Source organism: Hibiscus syriacus, unplaced genomic scaffold, assembly GCF_006381635.1.
Source record: "Hibiscus syriacus cultivar Baekdansim isolate YM2019G1 unplaced genomic scaffold, ASM638163v2 tig00111983_pilon, whole genome shotgun sequence".
NCBI lineage: Eukaryota > Viridiplantae > Streptophyta > Magnoliopsida > Malvales > Malvaceae > Hibiscus > Hibiscus syriacus.
Genome location: NW_024063228.1, coordinates 391,561 through 404,208, shown reverse-complemented (window position 1 = coordinate 404,208; position 12,648 = coordinate 391,561). Strand labels below are relative to the sequence as shown.

Here is a 12,648-nt window from a genome sequence, read left to right as displayed (position 1 = left end):
ACCTGTGCTTGTTTGAAACCAGATCTCGCCATTTTAGTTACTATCCTTCATCATCAGCTAAAGTGTCGAATGCCCAAATATGAACACTGGCCTGCGACCAGTAAACCTCTCCTAGCACTGACAAATGTGTGATTAATAAATATTGGGAGCCTATAGACTAGATTGTTCTTAGATTTTACCAACCCAAATAAGGCAAACTAAGTGGGGTTTGATGTTACAACCGCTTCTACGCGTTGAGAGTTTAGCTACTAATTTCCCGATACTTACTTTCTCTACCGTTTATGGGATACACCTTGGCGGGTCTGTAACCCTATTAGTATCGGCACGTATTTTCCACTTAATCTCTCCTTTTCACTGCTTAAGTTGATAGAGCCTTAGGAGTTTCAATTCCCTTCAAATTCTTTTCAACTAAACATTGGACTCGTAACCAGCGACCTTTTGTTGACACGCCACGTTATGAAATGGGAATAGCGCTATGGCTTTTCGAGTTTCAACTCTATCGTTTTCATGCTTTTGACTTTAGTTTAAATGATTCCATCTCATTATCGTTAAGGGTAGAAGATCCACTGACCCTTTACTATAAATAGCCTATGCTATGCGCCATGGAATTGCAACTTACAAGCATCTTGTATACCATATAACTTGAATGTTTCTCTCTATTTCAAAAGCGTCCTTTCAAAAGAAACCATGGGGAAGTTTTTAGGAAACGTTGAAATGCATGCCGTGGTGGTATTTTTGGCGGTAATATTAATAGGAATTGTTGAAGGGCGACGAATAGACAATGCAAAGTATTGTTACTCTATTGAAAAGAATGGTCGCCATGTTGATCATTGCTTTGGAAAGGGCGGTGGTGGAGGTGGTATGGGCGGTGGTGACTTTGGCGGAGGTGGTGGGTTTGGTGGTAGCGGTGGAGGTGGTAGTGGTGGAGTTGGTGGAGGTGGTAGTGGTGGTGGGTTCGGTGGTAGTGATGGAGTTGGTGGAGGTGGCGATGGTGGATTTGGTGGTATTGTTGGAGGTGGAGGTGCCGGCGGTGGTGGATTCGGTGGTAGTGGTGGAGCCGGTGGTGGTGTAGGGGGTGGAGTTGGCGGAGGTGGTGGAGGTGGAGTTGGTGCTGGAAGAGGGGCTGGAGTTGGCGTGGGTAGTGGTGTAGGCGCTGGTGGTGGTGGTGTCGGGATTGGCGTAGGAGGTGTAGGTGCTGGAGGTGGTGTTGGGGTTGGTGGTAGCGGTGGACGAGGCGGACGTGGTGGAGGTGGAGGTGGTGCTGGTGGTGGCAGTGGTGGAGGAGGACGTGGTGGAGGTGGTGTGGGTACAGGAGGAGGAGTTGGAGTCGGTGTGGGTGGTGGTGTAGATACTGGAAGTGGTGTTGGAGCTGGTGGTGGTGCAGGAGGTGGAGTTGGTGTCGGTGGTGGTGTAGGTGGTGGAGGTGGTGTTGGAGCTGGTGGTGGAGGAGGATGTGGTGGAGGTGGTGTTGGCGCTGGTGGTGGTACAGGAGGTGGAGTTGGTGTCGGTGGTGGTGTCGGTGGTGTCGGTGGTGGTGCTGGAGGAGGACGTGGTGGAGGTGGTGTTGGCGTTGGTGGTGGTGGAGGAGTTGATGCCGGAAGTGGTGCAGGGGTTGGAGGTGGTGCTGGGGCTGGTGGTGGTGCAGGAGGAGGAGTTGGGGCTGGTGGAGGTGGTGGCGTTGGTGCTGGGGCAGGAGGTGGTCCTAGAGTTGGTGTCGGCGGTGGTGTTGGTGTTGGAGGAGGTGTCGGAGCTGGTGGTGGTGCAGGAGGAGGTGTTGGGGCTGGTGGAGGTGGTGGCGTTGGAGCTAGAACTGGTGGTAGTGCAGGAGGAGGTGCAGGAGTAGGGATGGCAAACGGGTACAGTTTCGTGGATTCCGCATCGCATCCGCTCCAATTGGGGCGGGTAGTGGGCGGGTGTGGATTTAGAAAGTGGTACCCATCGCGGGTGGTGGGCGGGTAATGGGTTTGAGACATTACCCGCCCCGCATCCGCCCCCCCCCCCCGCATCCGCTCGCCCCACATCCGCCCGCCCAGCTAAATATCCATTAAATTTTGGACCATTATGAATTTAGGTGTAATTTTAGAGACTAATTTATAAATTCTAATATTGTATAAGATATAACATGTAATTTATCCAACTCTCCAACAAATAGCAAATGATATTTTGGGCATTCCTGTCTCCACTGTCCCATCAAAATCTGCATTCAGTATAGGTGGAAGAGTAATTGGTCCTTATCGTAGTCGACTACTTCCGGAGACGTTTGAAGCATTAATGTATGCTCAAAATTGGCTTTGGGCCGATATTAAAGGTAATATTATTATTTAGTTTATATTAGTTGTCAAATTGTACTTAATTATCTTATTAAAGTTTAGTTACTAACTTATATTAGTTTTACTTTCTATTATATATGTAGGTAGTAGTGAATTTAAATTAGAGCGCTCTCAGTTGGAGGAAATAGAGAATGATGATTGTAATACTGGAGTATTATATGTCACAAATATTGCCTGAAATTTTATAATGTTGTGTCAAAGAACAAAAACATTATGTGTTTGTCATTTATGTTTCTAGACTTTAATTATGTCCTTTATTATGGTGTTTTATGTATTTTAAGATCTATATTAACACTTAACTTAGATAATCATTGAATTATTTTATTATGTTTCTTAATGGACATTTTTTTTATGTTTGTTGCTTATGTATAACTTAAGTTTGCTGTCAGGCGGGTCTAGACGGGTACGTCGCTAGTGGGTAGTGGGTGTGGGGATGAATTTGAGAATGTACCCGCGTGGGCGGGTGTGAATTTGAAAATTTGTACCCATCATGAGTGGTGGGCGGGTGGTGAATTGAAAAATATTAGGTGGATATGGGGATGGGGGAGGGGGTATCCGCACCCGACCCGCCCGTTTGCCATCCCTATGCAGGAGTTGGTGTCGGTGGTAGTATAAGTGCTAGAGTTGGTGTGGGTGTTGGTGCCGAAGCTGGTGCTGGAGGTGGTGTAGGAGGAAACGCTAGAGGTAATGCAAATATTGATGGAAGAAAAGGTATGAAAGGTGGAGCTAGCCATAGAGTAAAATGTGAAATTCAAGGTGGATCCTAATTTAAAGGTAAAAAATATTGAAAAGTAAGGAGATGAAAAATGAGTCATAGCGTGTACTCATGCATATCTACATTTGTTAATGTCATCACTTATAAGCCTAGTAAAACGTGTATTATCGTTGTTGTAATAATATTGTAATTATGGAATAAAGGATCATCAAATTTCCATCCATTGAATCAGATGTTTTCACACAAATATTCTCTCTACGTCATGACGTGCATGGTTTTTATATTTCTTTTCAATTTTAAAGATAGTTGAAAATTGAAATAAATGAATTGCATTTATTCCCCGTAATTGATAGCAACCCTAGAACTAATGGTGATCTTGTCCCATAATAACGTATCTTGCAACCACAGTTATAAAATGTCGAGCTGTCCCCGTATATTCTAGCTGCTAGTGTCAGTTTCTCCAGATTCCTGGTGCTATGTTGTAGAAAATATGCTTATCTCATATATATTTCAGCACAATTCAACATCGAGTAGATGAACTTATAATCTATTTTCTTTTTGACTTAATTTGTAAATGAAAAGTCGAAATAATTTTATTAATGTATGATTTTGGTCCTTCTATTATATTAAAATTTGTTATTTTAGTTCAATATTTTAACATTGTATATTTTGGTTTGTGTTACACCAAAAGGTTCATTGAGGTTGCTGAGGAAAATGAAGGGGACAGTTAAATTAAATTGTTCCATTTGACACTATTGAAAAAACCAGTGTTCATGCATTATTCAGTCGAAAATTGCATGCTAATGATGTGAAGGAAGAGTCTGAATATCCAACTATTAGCAATAAATTGAGTTAATATTTTCTTGTTGGATAATTTTAAGTTAATATAGTATAATTAAAATTTTAAATTTTAAAAAATATATAAAAATTAAAATTGATTAAATGAAAGTTTCAGTTCCCTTCACATTCTTTTCAACTAAAACAATGGACGCTCTATCCTTTTCATGTGTTTTACTTTCGTTTCGACCTCATTATCGTTAGAGGTTAAACCCTTTACTATAAATAGTGTATTCTATGAAGCATGGAATGGAACTACAAGCATCGCATCGTGTATACTATAGACCTTGAAGCGTCGTTTCTCATAAGATGGAAACCATGGGGAAGTTTTTGGAAATGTTGAAATGCATGTCTTTACGGTATTTCTTGCGTTGATATTAGTGGGAATGGCTGATTCGGGACGAACAAAGAGTGTGTATTGTTACTTTGTTCAAAAGAAGGGTCGCCGTATTGATCATTGCTTTGGAAAGGGTGGTGGTGAGCTCGACAGAGGAGTCGGAGGTGCTGAGGGTAACGGTGAAGGAAGTGGAGATAGTACCGAGGTTGTTAGCGGTGCAAGAGGAGGTGTTGGAGTTGGCGTTGATGGTGATGGTGGTGCTGGTGGTGATGTTGGGATTGGTGTTGGAGGTGGTGCTGATGCAGAATGAGGTGTTGGAGTTGGTGGTGGTGGTGGAGGAAGAGGTGGTGTAGGGGATAGTGGCGGTGTAGGAGGAGGTGTTGGAGTTGGTGGCAATGGTGGTGTAGGTTGGAAGAAGTGGTGGGGTTGGGGTGGCGGAATTGGAGGTGGAGAAAGAGGTGGGGGGTAGTGGAGGTGGACATGGTGGAGTTGGTAGCGATGCAGGAGATGGTGGTGGAGATGGAGGAGGACATGGTGGAGGTGGTGGTGTAGGTGTTGAAGGTGGTGGATCCTAATTATAAAGCTCCAAAGTTTTGAAAGGTTAGAGCTCCTACTTATGCATGTTGTAACACGTCGTTATAATAATGGAATAAAGGATCAACGGTCTTATATAGTTTGGAAAAAAAATCTAAATTCAAATGTTATTCTTTGATAATAATATTATTACAACTTAATGGTCAATGGCCAAAACACTTGCAAATCTCTAAGCCTTTAATTGTTGGTTAGGACTTGATCGGCAGTTTATCAATCCATCCTTCTTTATCAATATATGATCTCCTCACAAATTGATGGAGCTGCGAAGCACCGAGTTTTTTCATCCAAGGCACTCGCCCCGAAGTGTTGGCCCCTGCTCCCCTGCAATTAGCCTCCTCGTACACCAAATTTCCCCTGCAAACATTGTCATTTAAATTCTACGTAAACCAAATTAACTTGCGAACATTGTCCTTCTTTATCAATAATGGAATGACGTACTCTTGGTGAACATAGTCCCAAGCATCCCAACCAGAAGGAACAATTATATCCGACATCATTGACCTGTATATAATCACTCTAGAGTAAGCCCCATATGCTCTTCCCAGGTACGTTTTACCAGTCCCTACAAAAGCACAAGTTTTAAACACAAAACCGCTTGGATCATCCGATGAACTCCTTCCCTGTGCCGTTATGTAACCCTCGGGATACTGGGGTGCATATTTTCCCAACGTGAAATTTACTTGACAACTCTGCAGAATTACAACATCTTACTCGTAAAACCCAATCTCATTTTCTCATGAAACTAACAAACATATTACATGATACATACCTCATAGATCGATTGGCCACTCCCGAATATAAAATCTATACCACCTTCGATGTAGCAACCGTAGAAGTAATGGCGGCCTTCTACGTCCCATAATGTATCTTGCAACCCGAAGAAACCACAGCTATAAAACGCTGATTTGTCCCCGTATATTCTTGCCGCTAGAGCCGGCACCACCGAGTTCTTCCCTTCTAGTACAACCGGTGGTATGTTGTAGATATTCTGTTCATATAAACTAGATTAACATATAAACTAGAAAGACCAAAACCATAATTGGATCAAAAAACAACTCTATACCTTGAAAGAAATGCCTTTTGCAACAATGTTATCAGGATACGAGGAGAAAGTAGCACTGTCACTGGTACACTTATGATCATCCCATTCAATAATGGTTAATCGGCTCCCGGATCCTTCCAAGAAAATGCAAGGCTTATCAGCAGGAATTGTAACTTTCTCCCTATACCAACAACACAAGACAAATCATACATACATACGTACACATCTTTCATATTTAATTACATGCATGAGCTTATGTAGGACCTGAAGATCCCCGGAGAAATATAGATACGTATCCACTTATTGTTGTTACAAGGGACTGAATCAATAGCTTGTTGAACAGATTTGAACTCTCCTTTGCCAGATTGATCCACCCAGATGGTATAAGCGACCCCAGATCGATGTCCAGCACCAGATTTGCATTCGAAAGACTCACAGAAACCGAAACAAAGCAACAACAGGATCAAAACGAATGCAAAGAGGCACTGCATCTTCTGTGGATGATATCTATAAAGAAATGAATTTGATATCTGGTTCTGCCAGTACACATGGAAGTTCCCACCAGTGAACAGTCAAAAACCAAAGTAACTGACATGTATTAGTTGGTATTACTTAATTTTATTGCCATAAAATCGTATGGAGGATAAATGAAAATTATTGTCTCATTAACTGCTGTTTTTATTTAATTTCCAAATTAAAATATACATTATAAAAGGTATATTAGTTGGTATTTCTTAATTTTATTGCCATATAATCGTATGGAGGGTTAACTGTTTTTTTTTATTTAATTCCCAAATTAAAATATTAGTTGGTATTACTTAAATTCTATGGATATTTGAAGTAGCCCAAACCGGAAAATGCCCAATGGTTAGCAAATAAAGCCGTAAGCCTCGATTACCAGGTCAGATCGATACATTCTATTTAGTAAAAGCCCATTAGTGTCTTCAAATTGGGGTACCTAATAGACACTTTTATTTCTTAAAATTCAGCAGTGAGCCCATAAAAAAGATTCATTTTTATAAGTTATTAACGCCAAATTTCAGCAATTAATCCACAGACATGGATTTTGGATGACCAAATTCAATTTTATCCTTTAAAAGGGGAAATTTTCTAAGTTGCTCCTTTTAATTTAATTTATTTAATGGTGACGCACTAAAAGAACTTTTGGTGACACTGATGTAGTGGATTTGCTTGCAAGAAAAGAAACCAGATGTTACGATGTTTAATTTTCTTTGTGCAGTGAAGCATGCATTTCGGTGAGAAAAAGACTATTCTTGTGCATTGAAGCATGTATTTATGTATTGATTCCATCGACGATAACCACATCATTTTTACGACTTACGAGCAACAACCACCACAATTCTGATTTATTTGTGGTTATTGATGATGAAGGAAGCGTCGCTGTTGATTTTAATGCAACGAGAGTGAGTGATTTTAATTTGGGTCCAAATTGTCCCAAGCGCGCATCCTCGCGTCATCATTTCCTTTGGCATATACTATACATGCATACATCCATGCATTCTACATGTATCATCATCATGCATCCATCAAATGTTAAACAACACATAGAAGTTAGCAGAAACAACTGACTCAACCGTCCAACAAATTTTTTTTTAATCTATATATACGTGCATAGCCTAAACCAGCTCACCACCATTCTCTTTTGTGTTCGAACAAACATCTCTCCTGAAGAAAAATCTTTCCTTTTTATCTCATCAACTGCCATGAACTGTTCTTTGTAATCTTTTCCTTGTACATTAATCCTTCGTAAATATCTCGCCTTCCTTATTCATTTCAGAGGATCATTAGCCTTAATTTGCAGAAACTAATTCTTTTGGGGTTCAAATTCCAAAAAAAAAAAATGTGGCTCCTTTCTGTATAAAATCTGTCTCTTGTTACCCATATTGACATCCAAACCCTAAACTTCATTTATCCTTTTTGAGTGTTTCGATCGTTTTGTTTTGTCATGGCACCGCCAAACAACCCTGGTAATTCCATTGCCAATCTTCTTCGGTCTAGTAGTTTGGACAAGTGCTTTGATCTGTGTGATGGAAAGTTGAGTGTCAAAGGCATTCCTTTACTACATGATGTTCCTAGCAATGTCACTTTCACACCATTTTCCTCGGTCTGTAACGCATCCGAGTCCGATGCACCGGTTCCACTGGTTCAACGAGTCCAGGCTCTGTCACACAAAGGTGGGTTCCTAGGGTTCAGCCAGGATGAGCCTTCTGATAGTATGTTGAACTCTTTGGGTAGTTTCACCTAGGTTGCACTGATACGGATACGGGGACGGATACGGAGACGGGGACGAGAAACGGTAATTTTTAAAATTATAAAATATATATAAAACAATTATAAATAAAGTCAAATATCAAGAGTCAAACAACAATATTAAGTTTAGAACAATAAAATCTATAAACAAGCCACGATATTAAAATGTCAAATTTCAAAATTCAAACCATAATATTAACTCTGGAATAATGAAATTCATAATAAAATCATAATATTAAAGTGTTAAATCTTAAAACTCAAACCATAATATTAAACTCAAATCAAACATAATGGGGCAGTTATGTAAAAACATAATGGTTAATCTCAAATGCAGATCCATAGGAATTTACAACAAATAGATCTACTGAAACACACTACAACAATGAACGATCCCTTCCTGCCAAAGCCTTTCTGTCCACTCCCAAGAATAGATCGAATACTAAAGCAAAGGAACGCCAGGCTAATGCAAATCTAGGAAAAAACAAAACAATAATAAATAACAAACTTGAACCAACACAAATTCACAACAATAAGAACGCCCAACAATTAAAGCACATCAATCTCTCCAAGCAATAACTCAGACAAAAAAGAACTAATTCAAAGTAATAATCTCGTTAACAGACCTATAGAAATCCAGGGTAAAGAAGCAATAATTTAGCCAAAAACACACCAAAATGAAATTCTTTTCATAACCGACTCAAAAATCTGGTCAACTCCAAAGATTTTCTTATTAAAAATGGAATCGTTCATCCACAATCAAATCGACCACATAAACCCAAAGAGCGCAATGTTCCACAAACTCAGGCTAAAATTAAAGAAGGGATAACCGAACCAGGACAAAAAGAAAGATTTAACATCTCCAAGGCATATGAAATTAATATTCCATTTTGAGAACCATTTTTGCCAAATACAACGAAATGATGTTCAATGCAATGAAGAAACTCACATGTTGCTGCCGGTTGCTGCCGATTGCTGTCGAAAAGCTCAAGAAGCAGAAACAATTGCTGCCGAAGCTCCAATAGAAAAGTTGGATTATTGTCGAAAGCTGCAGCCTCCAATTAGGTTATGCTGTTCCCGTTGTTTTCTTAATGCAAAATGACGAAAATATCCTGGGGACGCATGTGAAAGTCACATGCCGTCTCCGAAACGTCCCCGACGCCGTTCAGCCGTACCCTGCCACCGTGGAACGTCCTCGATACGTACCTCAGCCGTCCCCGTGTCGTTCCCGTACCGGGGACGTATCGGGTATTTGAAACGGCACAAGTTTGCCGTCCCCGTGCTTCCTAGAGTTTCACCGGCAGGAACTTTCTAAGTATATTTAGGTTCAAAACATGGTGGTCTACACAATGGGTGGGGACTTCAGGATCTGATTTTCAAATGGAAACCCAGTGGGTAGTCCTAGATGTCCCTGAAATAAAGTCCTATGTCATGATCATACCGATCATCGAAGGCGGTTTCAGGTCTGCTCTTAAGCCTGGCAACGATGGCCATGTTATGATCTTTGCTCAGAGTGGTTCTAGTAAAGTAAAGTCGTCGTTGTTCAACTCTATAGCCTATGTTCATGTGTATGAAACCCCTTTCAACTTGATGCAAGAAACTTTTAGTGCTATCAGGGTTCATCTTAACACCTTTAAGCTCTTGGAAGGGAAGGGTCTTCCTTCTATAGTTGACAAATTCGGTTGGTGCACTTGGGATGCGTTTTACTTAACCGTGGAACCCGCTAGTGTATGGCAGGGTGTCAAAGAGTTCGCTGATGCCGGTATCGGACCTGGGTTTATCATCATCGATGATGGCTGGCAAAGTGTCAATGCAGATACCGATGACCTGAACCGGGATGCGAAAAACCTTGTTCTTGGAGGGGAACAAATGACTGCCAGGCTTTACAAGTTTGAAGAGGGTGAAAAGTTTAGAAAATACAAGGGAGGCTCATTTCCGGGTCCCAACGCCTTATCATTCAACCCACAGAGGCCTAAGATGCTGATCACAAAGGCTATTGAAATCGAGCATGCCGTCAAGGCTTGTGACAACGCCCTCCAACACAGATGTTTCTGAACTCGAAGCAAAGATGAACAAGCTGAAACAAGAATTGGATGATATGTTTAAAGGAGAAGGAAGCGGTCTTTCGAATGGAAACCATGAAATATTTGGCTGCAACGCTGATGACTATGCCATGAAAGCGTTTACAAGGGATTTAAGAACCCAATTCAAAGGTTTAGACGATATTTGGGTGTGGCATGCTCTTTGTGGTGCTTGGGGTGGTGTTAGACCTGGAGCAAATAATCTCGATTGCAAAGTAGTTCCCTGCAATGTCTCTCCGGGATTTGATGGTACGATGCCGGATTTGGCCGTGGATAAGATTGTTGAAGGAGGGATTGGACTAGTTCATCCCAGTCAAGCCGGTGACTTCTATGACTCCATGCATTCTCACCTTGCCAAATCCGGTTTTACCGGTGTAAAAGTCGATGTCATTCATGTAAGTAGTTTTATAAACTCAAAGTACTATATTATTTGTCTGATCTAACATTGTAACGATTTTATATGTTTATGTTTTTCGATTTAGACTCTCGAATACGTATCCGAAGATTACGGAGGCAGGGTTAACCTAGCCAAGGCTTACTAGAATGGATTGTGAAAATCATTGTCGAAGAACTTCAAAGGGACCAGAATCAACTCCAGCATGCAACAATGCAATGAGTTTTTCTTCTTGGGGACAAAACAGATATCCATGGGCAGAGTTGGTATGAAACTCACACATTCGATTCCACCGATTACAGTAACTATACCAAAACATGTCTTTTATTATAATTGTTTTCACAACAGGTGATGATTTCTGGTTCCAAGATCCAAATGGGGATCCGAACGGAGTTTTCTGGTTGCAAGGCGTTCACATGGTCCACTGTGCTTATAACAGCTTGTGGATGGGTGAGATCATACAACCAGATTGGGACATGTTCCAATCAGACCATGTTTGCGCCAAATATCATGCTGGATCCAGGGTGATTTGTGGTGGACCGGTCTACATCAGTGATTCCCTCGGCGGTCATGATTTCGACCTTATTAAGAAGCTTGTTTACCCTGATGGCACCGTCCCCAAGTGTCAGCAATTTGCCCTTCCGGCCAGAGACTGCCTTTTTGTAAACCCTTTATTTGACAACAAGTCCCTGCTCAAGCTATGGAATTTCAATAAGGTACCTCAATTTTTATCGAAACATTCAGTTACTTGTACATTAAGTTATTTGGATGTATATGTATGATCTCAACATCCTCTGTTTGTGCAGTATGGAGGTGTTATTGGAGGTTTCAACTGTCAAGGAGCCGGATGGGACAGTAACTTGCGGAGGATCATCGGCCATCCACAGTGCTACAAGCCTGTGTCTGGTTCGGTGCATGTCACCGACATCGAATGGGACCAATGCAAGGAGGTTGCTGCTATGGGTGAGGCTGAAGAGTATGTGGTCTACCTAGACCAATCTGAAATCCTGCTGCTCGTGACACCAAAATCCGATCCAATTCAAGTCGTCATCCAACCATCTTCATTTGAGATTTTCAGCTTTGTGCCATTGAAAAATCTGGGTCCAATTGCTAAATTCGCCCCTATTTGTCTAACCAACATGTTTAACTCTGGAGGAACAATTCAAGAACTGGATTACAATGCGGCTGGAGCTTCCTAGCCTACTCTAATGTTGCGCCAATGACCTGCTACGTGAACGGTACTGAGGTGGCTCCCACATGGTCGGCGGACGGCAAGCTGAAGCTCGATCTTCCTTGGATTGAAGAAGCTAATGGAATTTCTGAAGTGATTTTCGTCTTCTAATTTACTTTTTATTTATTAGTTTCTTTTTTGGTTATTGTTTAAGTTTGAACTCATATGAAGGGTGCTTTTATTCATCCCTTTCTTATTATTCAGAATAATAACATCTAAGTTTATGTACATGGAACACCCTATTATCTCCCCGCAAATATGTTTCTAACTATAACTGGTTTTAGACTGTAACTGCTCCATAAAAACCGTTGTTACAGTTACATTGATGCTCTGAAGGGCCTGAACTGACAAAATTAGATCAAACTTTTTGACAAAGTTAGACATGGTCCTAGTTTCAGTTACTCTGGTAGATGAACGTTACAGTATAAATGTGGAGCTGTTCATGTATTGAAGCATAAGGCAAATTGATGGCTTGATCTTGTAGTCGGGAATTGATGATGAATTTTACGTTATAGAACAAATTTATAAAATTTTAGGACAACGAAAATAGTTCATTAAAAAAATATTGAAAAAACATCTAAAATACATAAAAATTTAAAATTTTTAAGATCGCTCCCGCTATTGTCAACTCCTCAATCTATCTATGTTTGTAGCTAAAGCAAGCTGATAAGACGTCCAGATTGCAAACCCTTACCTATCTTCCCAGATTCACTTTCGTTGAAAATTTTATTGCATAGATCCATTAACAAACTTTGTACAGTGACAAGTTACGTCTGAAAAAGATATACATGTATGATATATGTCATGTTAGATTTTTCA

General features: G+C 40.8%; 2 protein-coding genes and 1 pseudogene across 2 annotated transcripts; 2 read left to right on the top strand and 1 right to left on the bottom strand.

Moving 5' to 3' along the window:
• Positions 1 to 687: 687 nt before the first annotated feature.
• On the top strand, positions 688 to 4,794 carry LOC120173739 (glycine-rich cell wall structural protein-like). Its single transcript, XM_039180816.1, has 5 exons — positions 688 to 1,856; positions 2,208 to 2,308; positions 2,922 to 3,041; positions 4,264 to 4,520; positions 4,627 to 4,794. The coding sequence occupies exons 1-5, from the start codon at positions 688 to 690 to the stop codon at positions 4,792 to 4,794; spliced, it is 1,815 nt and encodes a 604-aa protein (XP_039036747.1).
• Positions 4,795 to 5,001: 207 nt separating this feature from the next.
• LOC120173738 (probable pectinesterase 66) lies at positions 5,002 to 6,346 on the bottom strand. Its single transcript, XM_039180815.1, has 5 exons — positions 6,120 to 6,346; positions 5,877 to 6,036; positions 5,583 to 5,801; positions 5,252 to 5,502; positions 5,002 to 5,167 (listed from the first exon to the last, which is right to left on the bottom strand). The coding sequence occupies exons 1-5, from the start codon at positions 6,344 to 6,346 to the stop codon at positions 5,002 to 5,004; spliced, it is 1,023 nt and encodes a 340-aa protein (XP_039036746.1).
• A 1,222-nt stretch (positions 6,347 to 7,568) lies between these two features.
• Positions 7,569 to 12,057, top strand: LOC120173661 (annotated as a pseudogene).
• Positions 12,058 to 12,648: the final 591 nt, after the last annotated feature.

Bases quoted from the DNA above. Each gene is read 5' to 3' on its own strand.
- LOC120173739 (XM_039180816.1), top strand. From the start codon at position 688: ATGGGGAAGTTTTTAGGAAACGTTGAAATGCATGCCGTGGTGGTATTT. The intron at 3,042-4,263 runs GTATGAAAGGTG...CGTTGATATTAG, and splicing joins AAATATTGATGGAAGAAAAG to TGGGAATGGCTGATTCGGGA. The intron at 4,521-4,626 runs GCAGAATGAGGT...ATGGTGGTGTAG, and splicing joins GTGTTGGAGGTGGTGCTGAT to GTTGGAAGAAGTGGTGGGGT.
- LOC120173738 (XM_039180815.1), bottom strand. From the start codon at position 6,346: ATGCAGTGCCTCTTTGCATTCGTTTTGATCCTGTTGTTGCTTTGTTTC. The intron at 5,503-5,582 runs GTATGTATCATG...GTAATTCTGCAG, and splicing joins GTGGCCAATCGATCTATGAG to AGTTGTCAAGTAAATTTCAC. The intron at 5,168-5,251 runs GTACGTCATTCC...CAATGTTTGCAG, and splicing joins TGGGACTATGTTCACCAAGA to GGGAAATTTGGTGTACGAGG.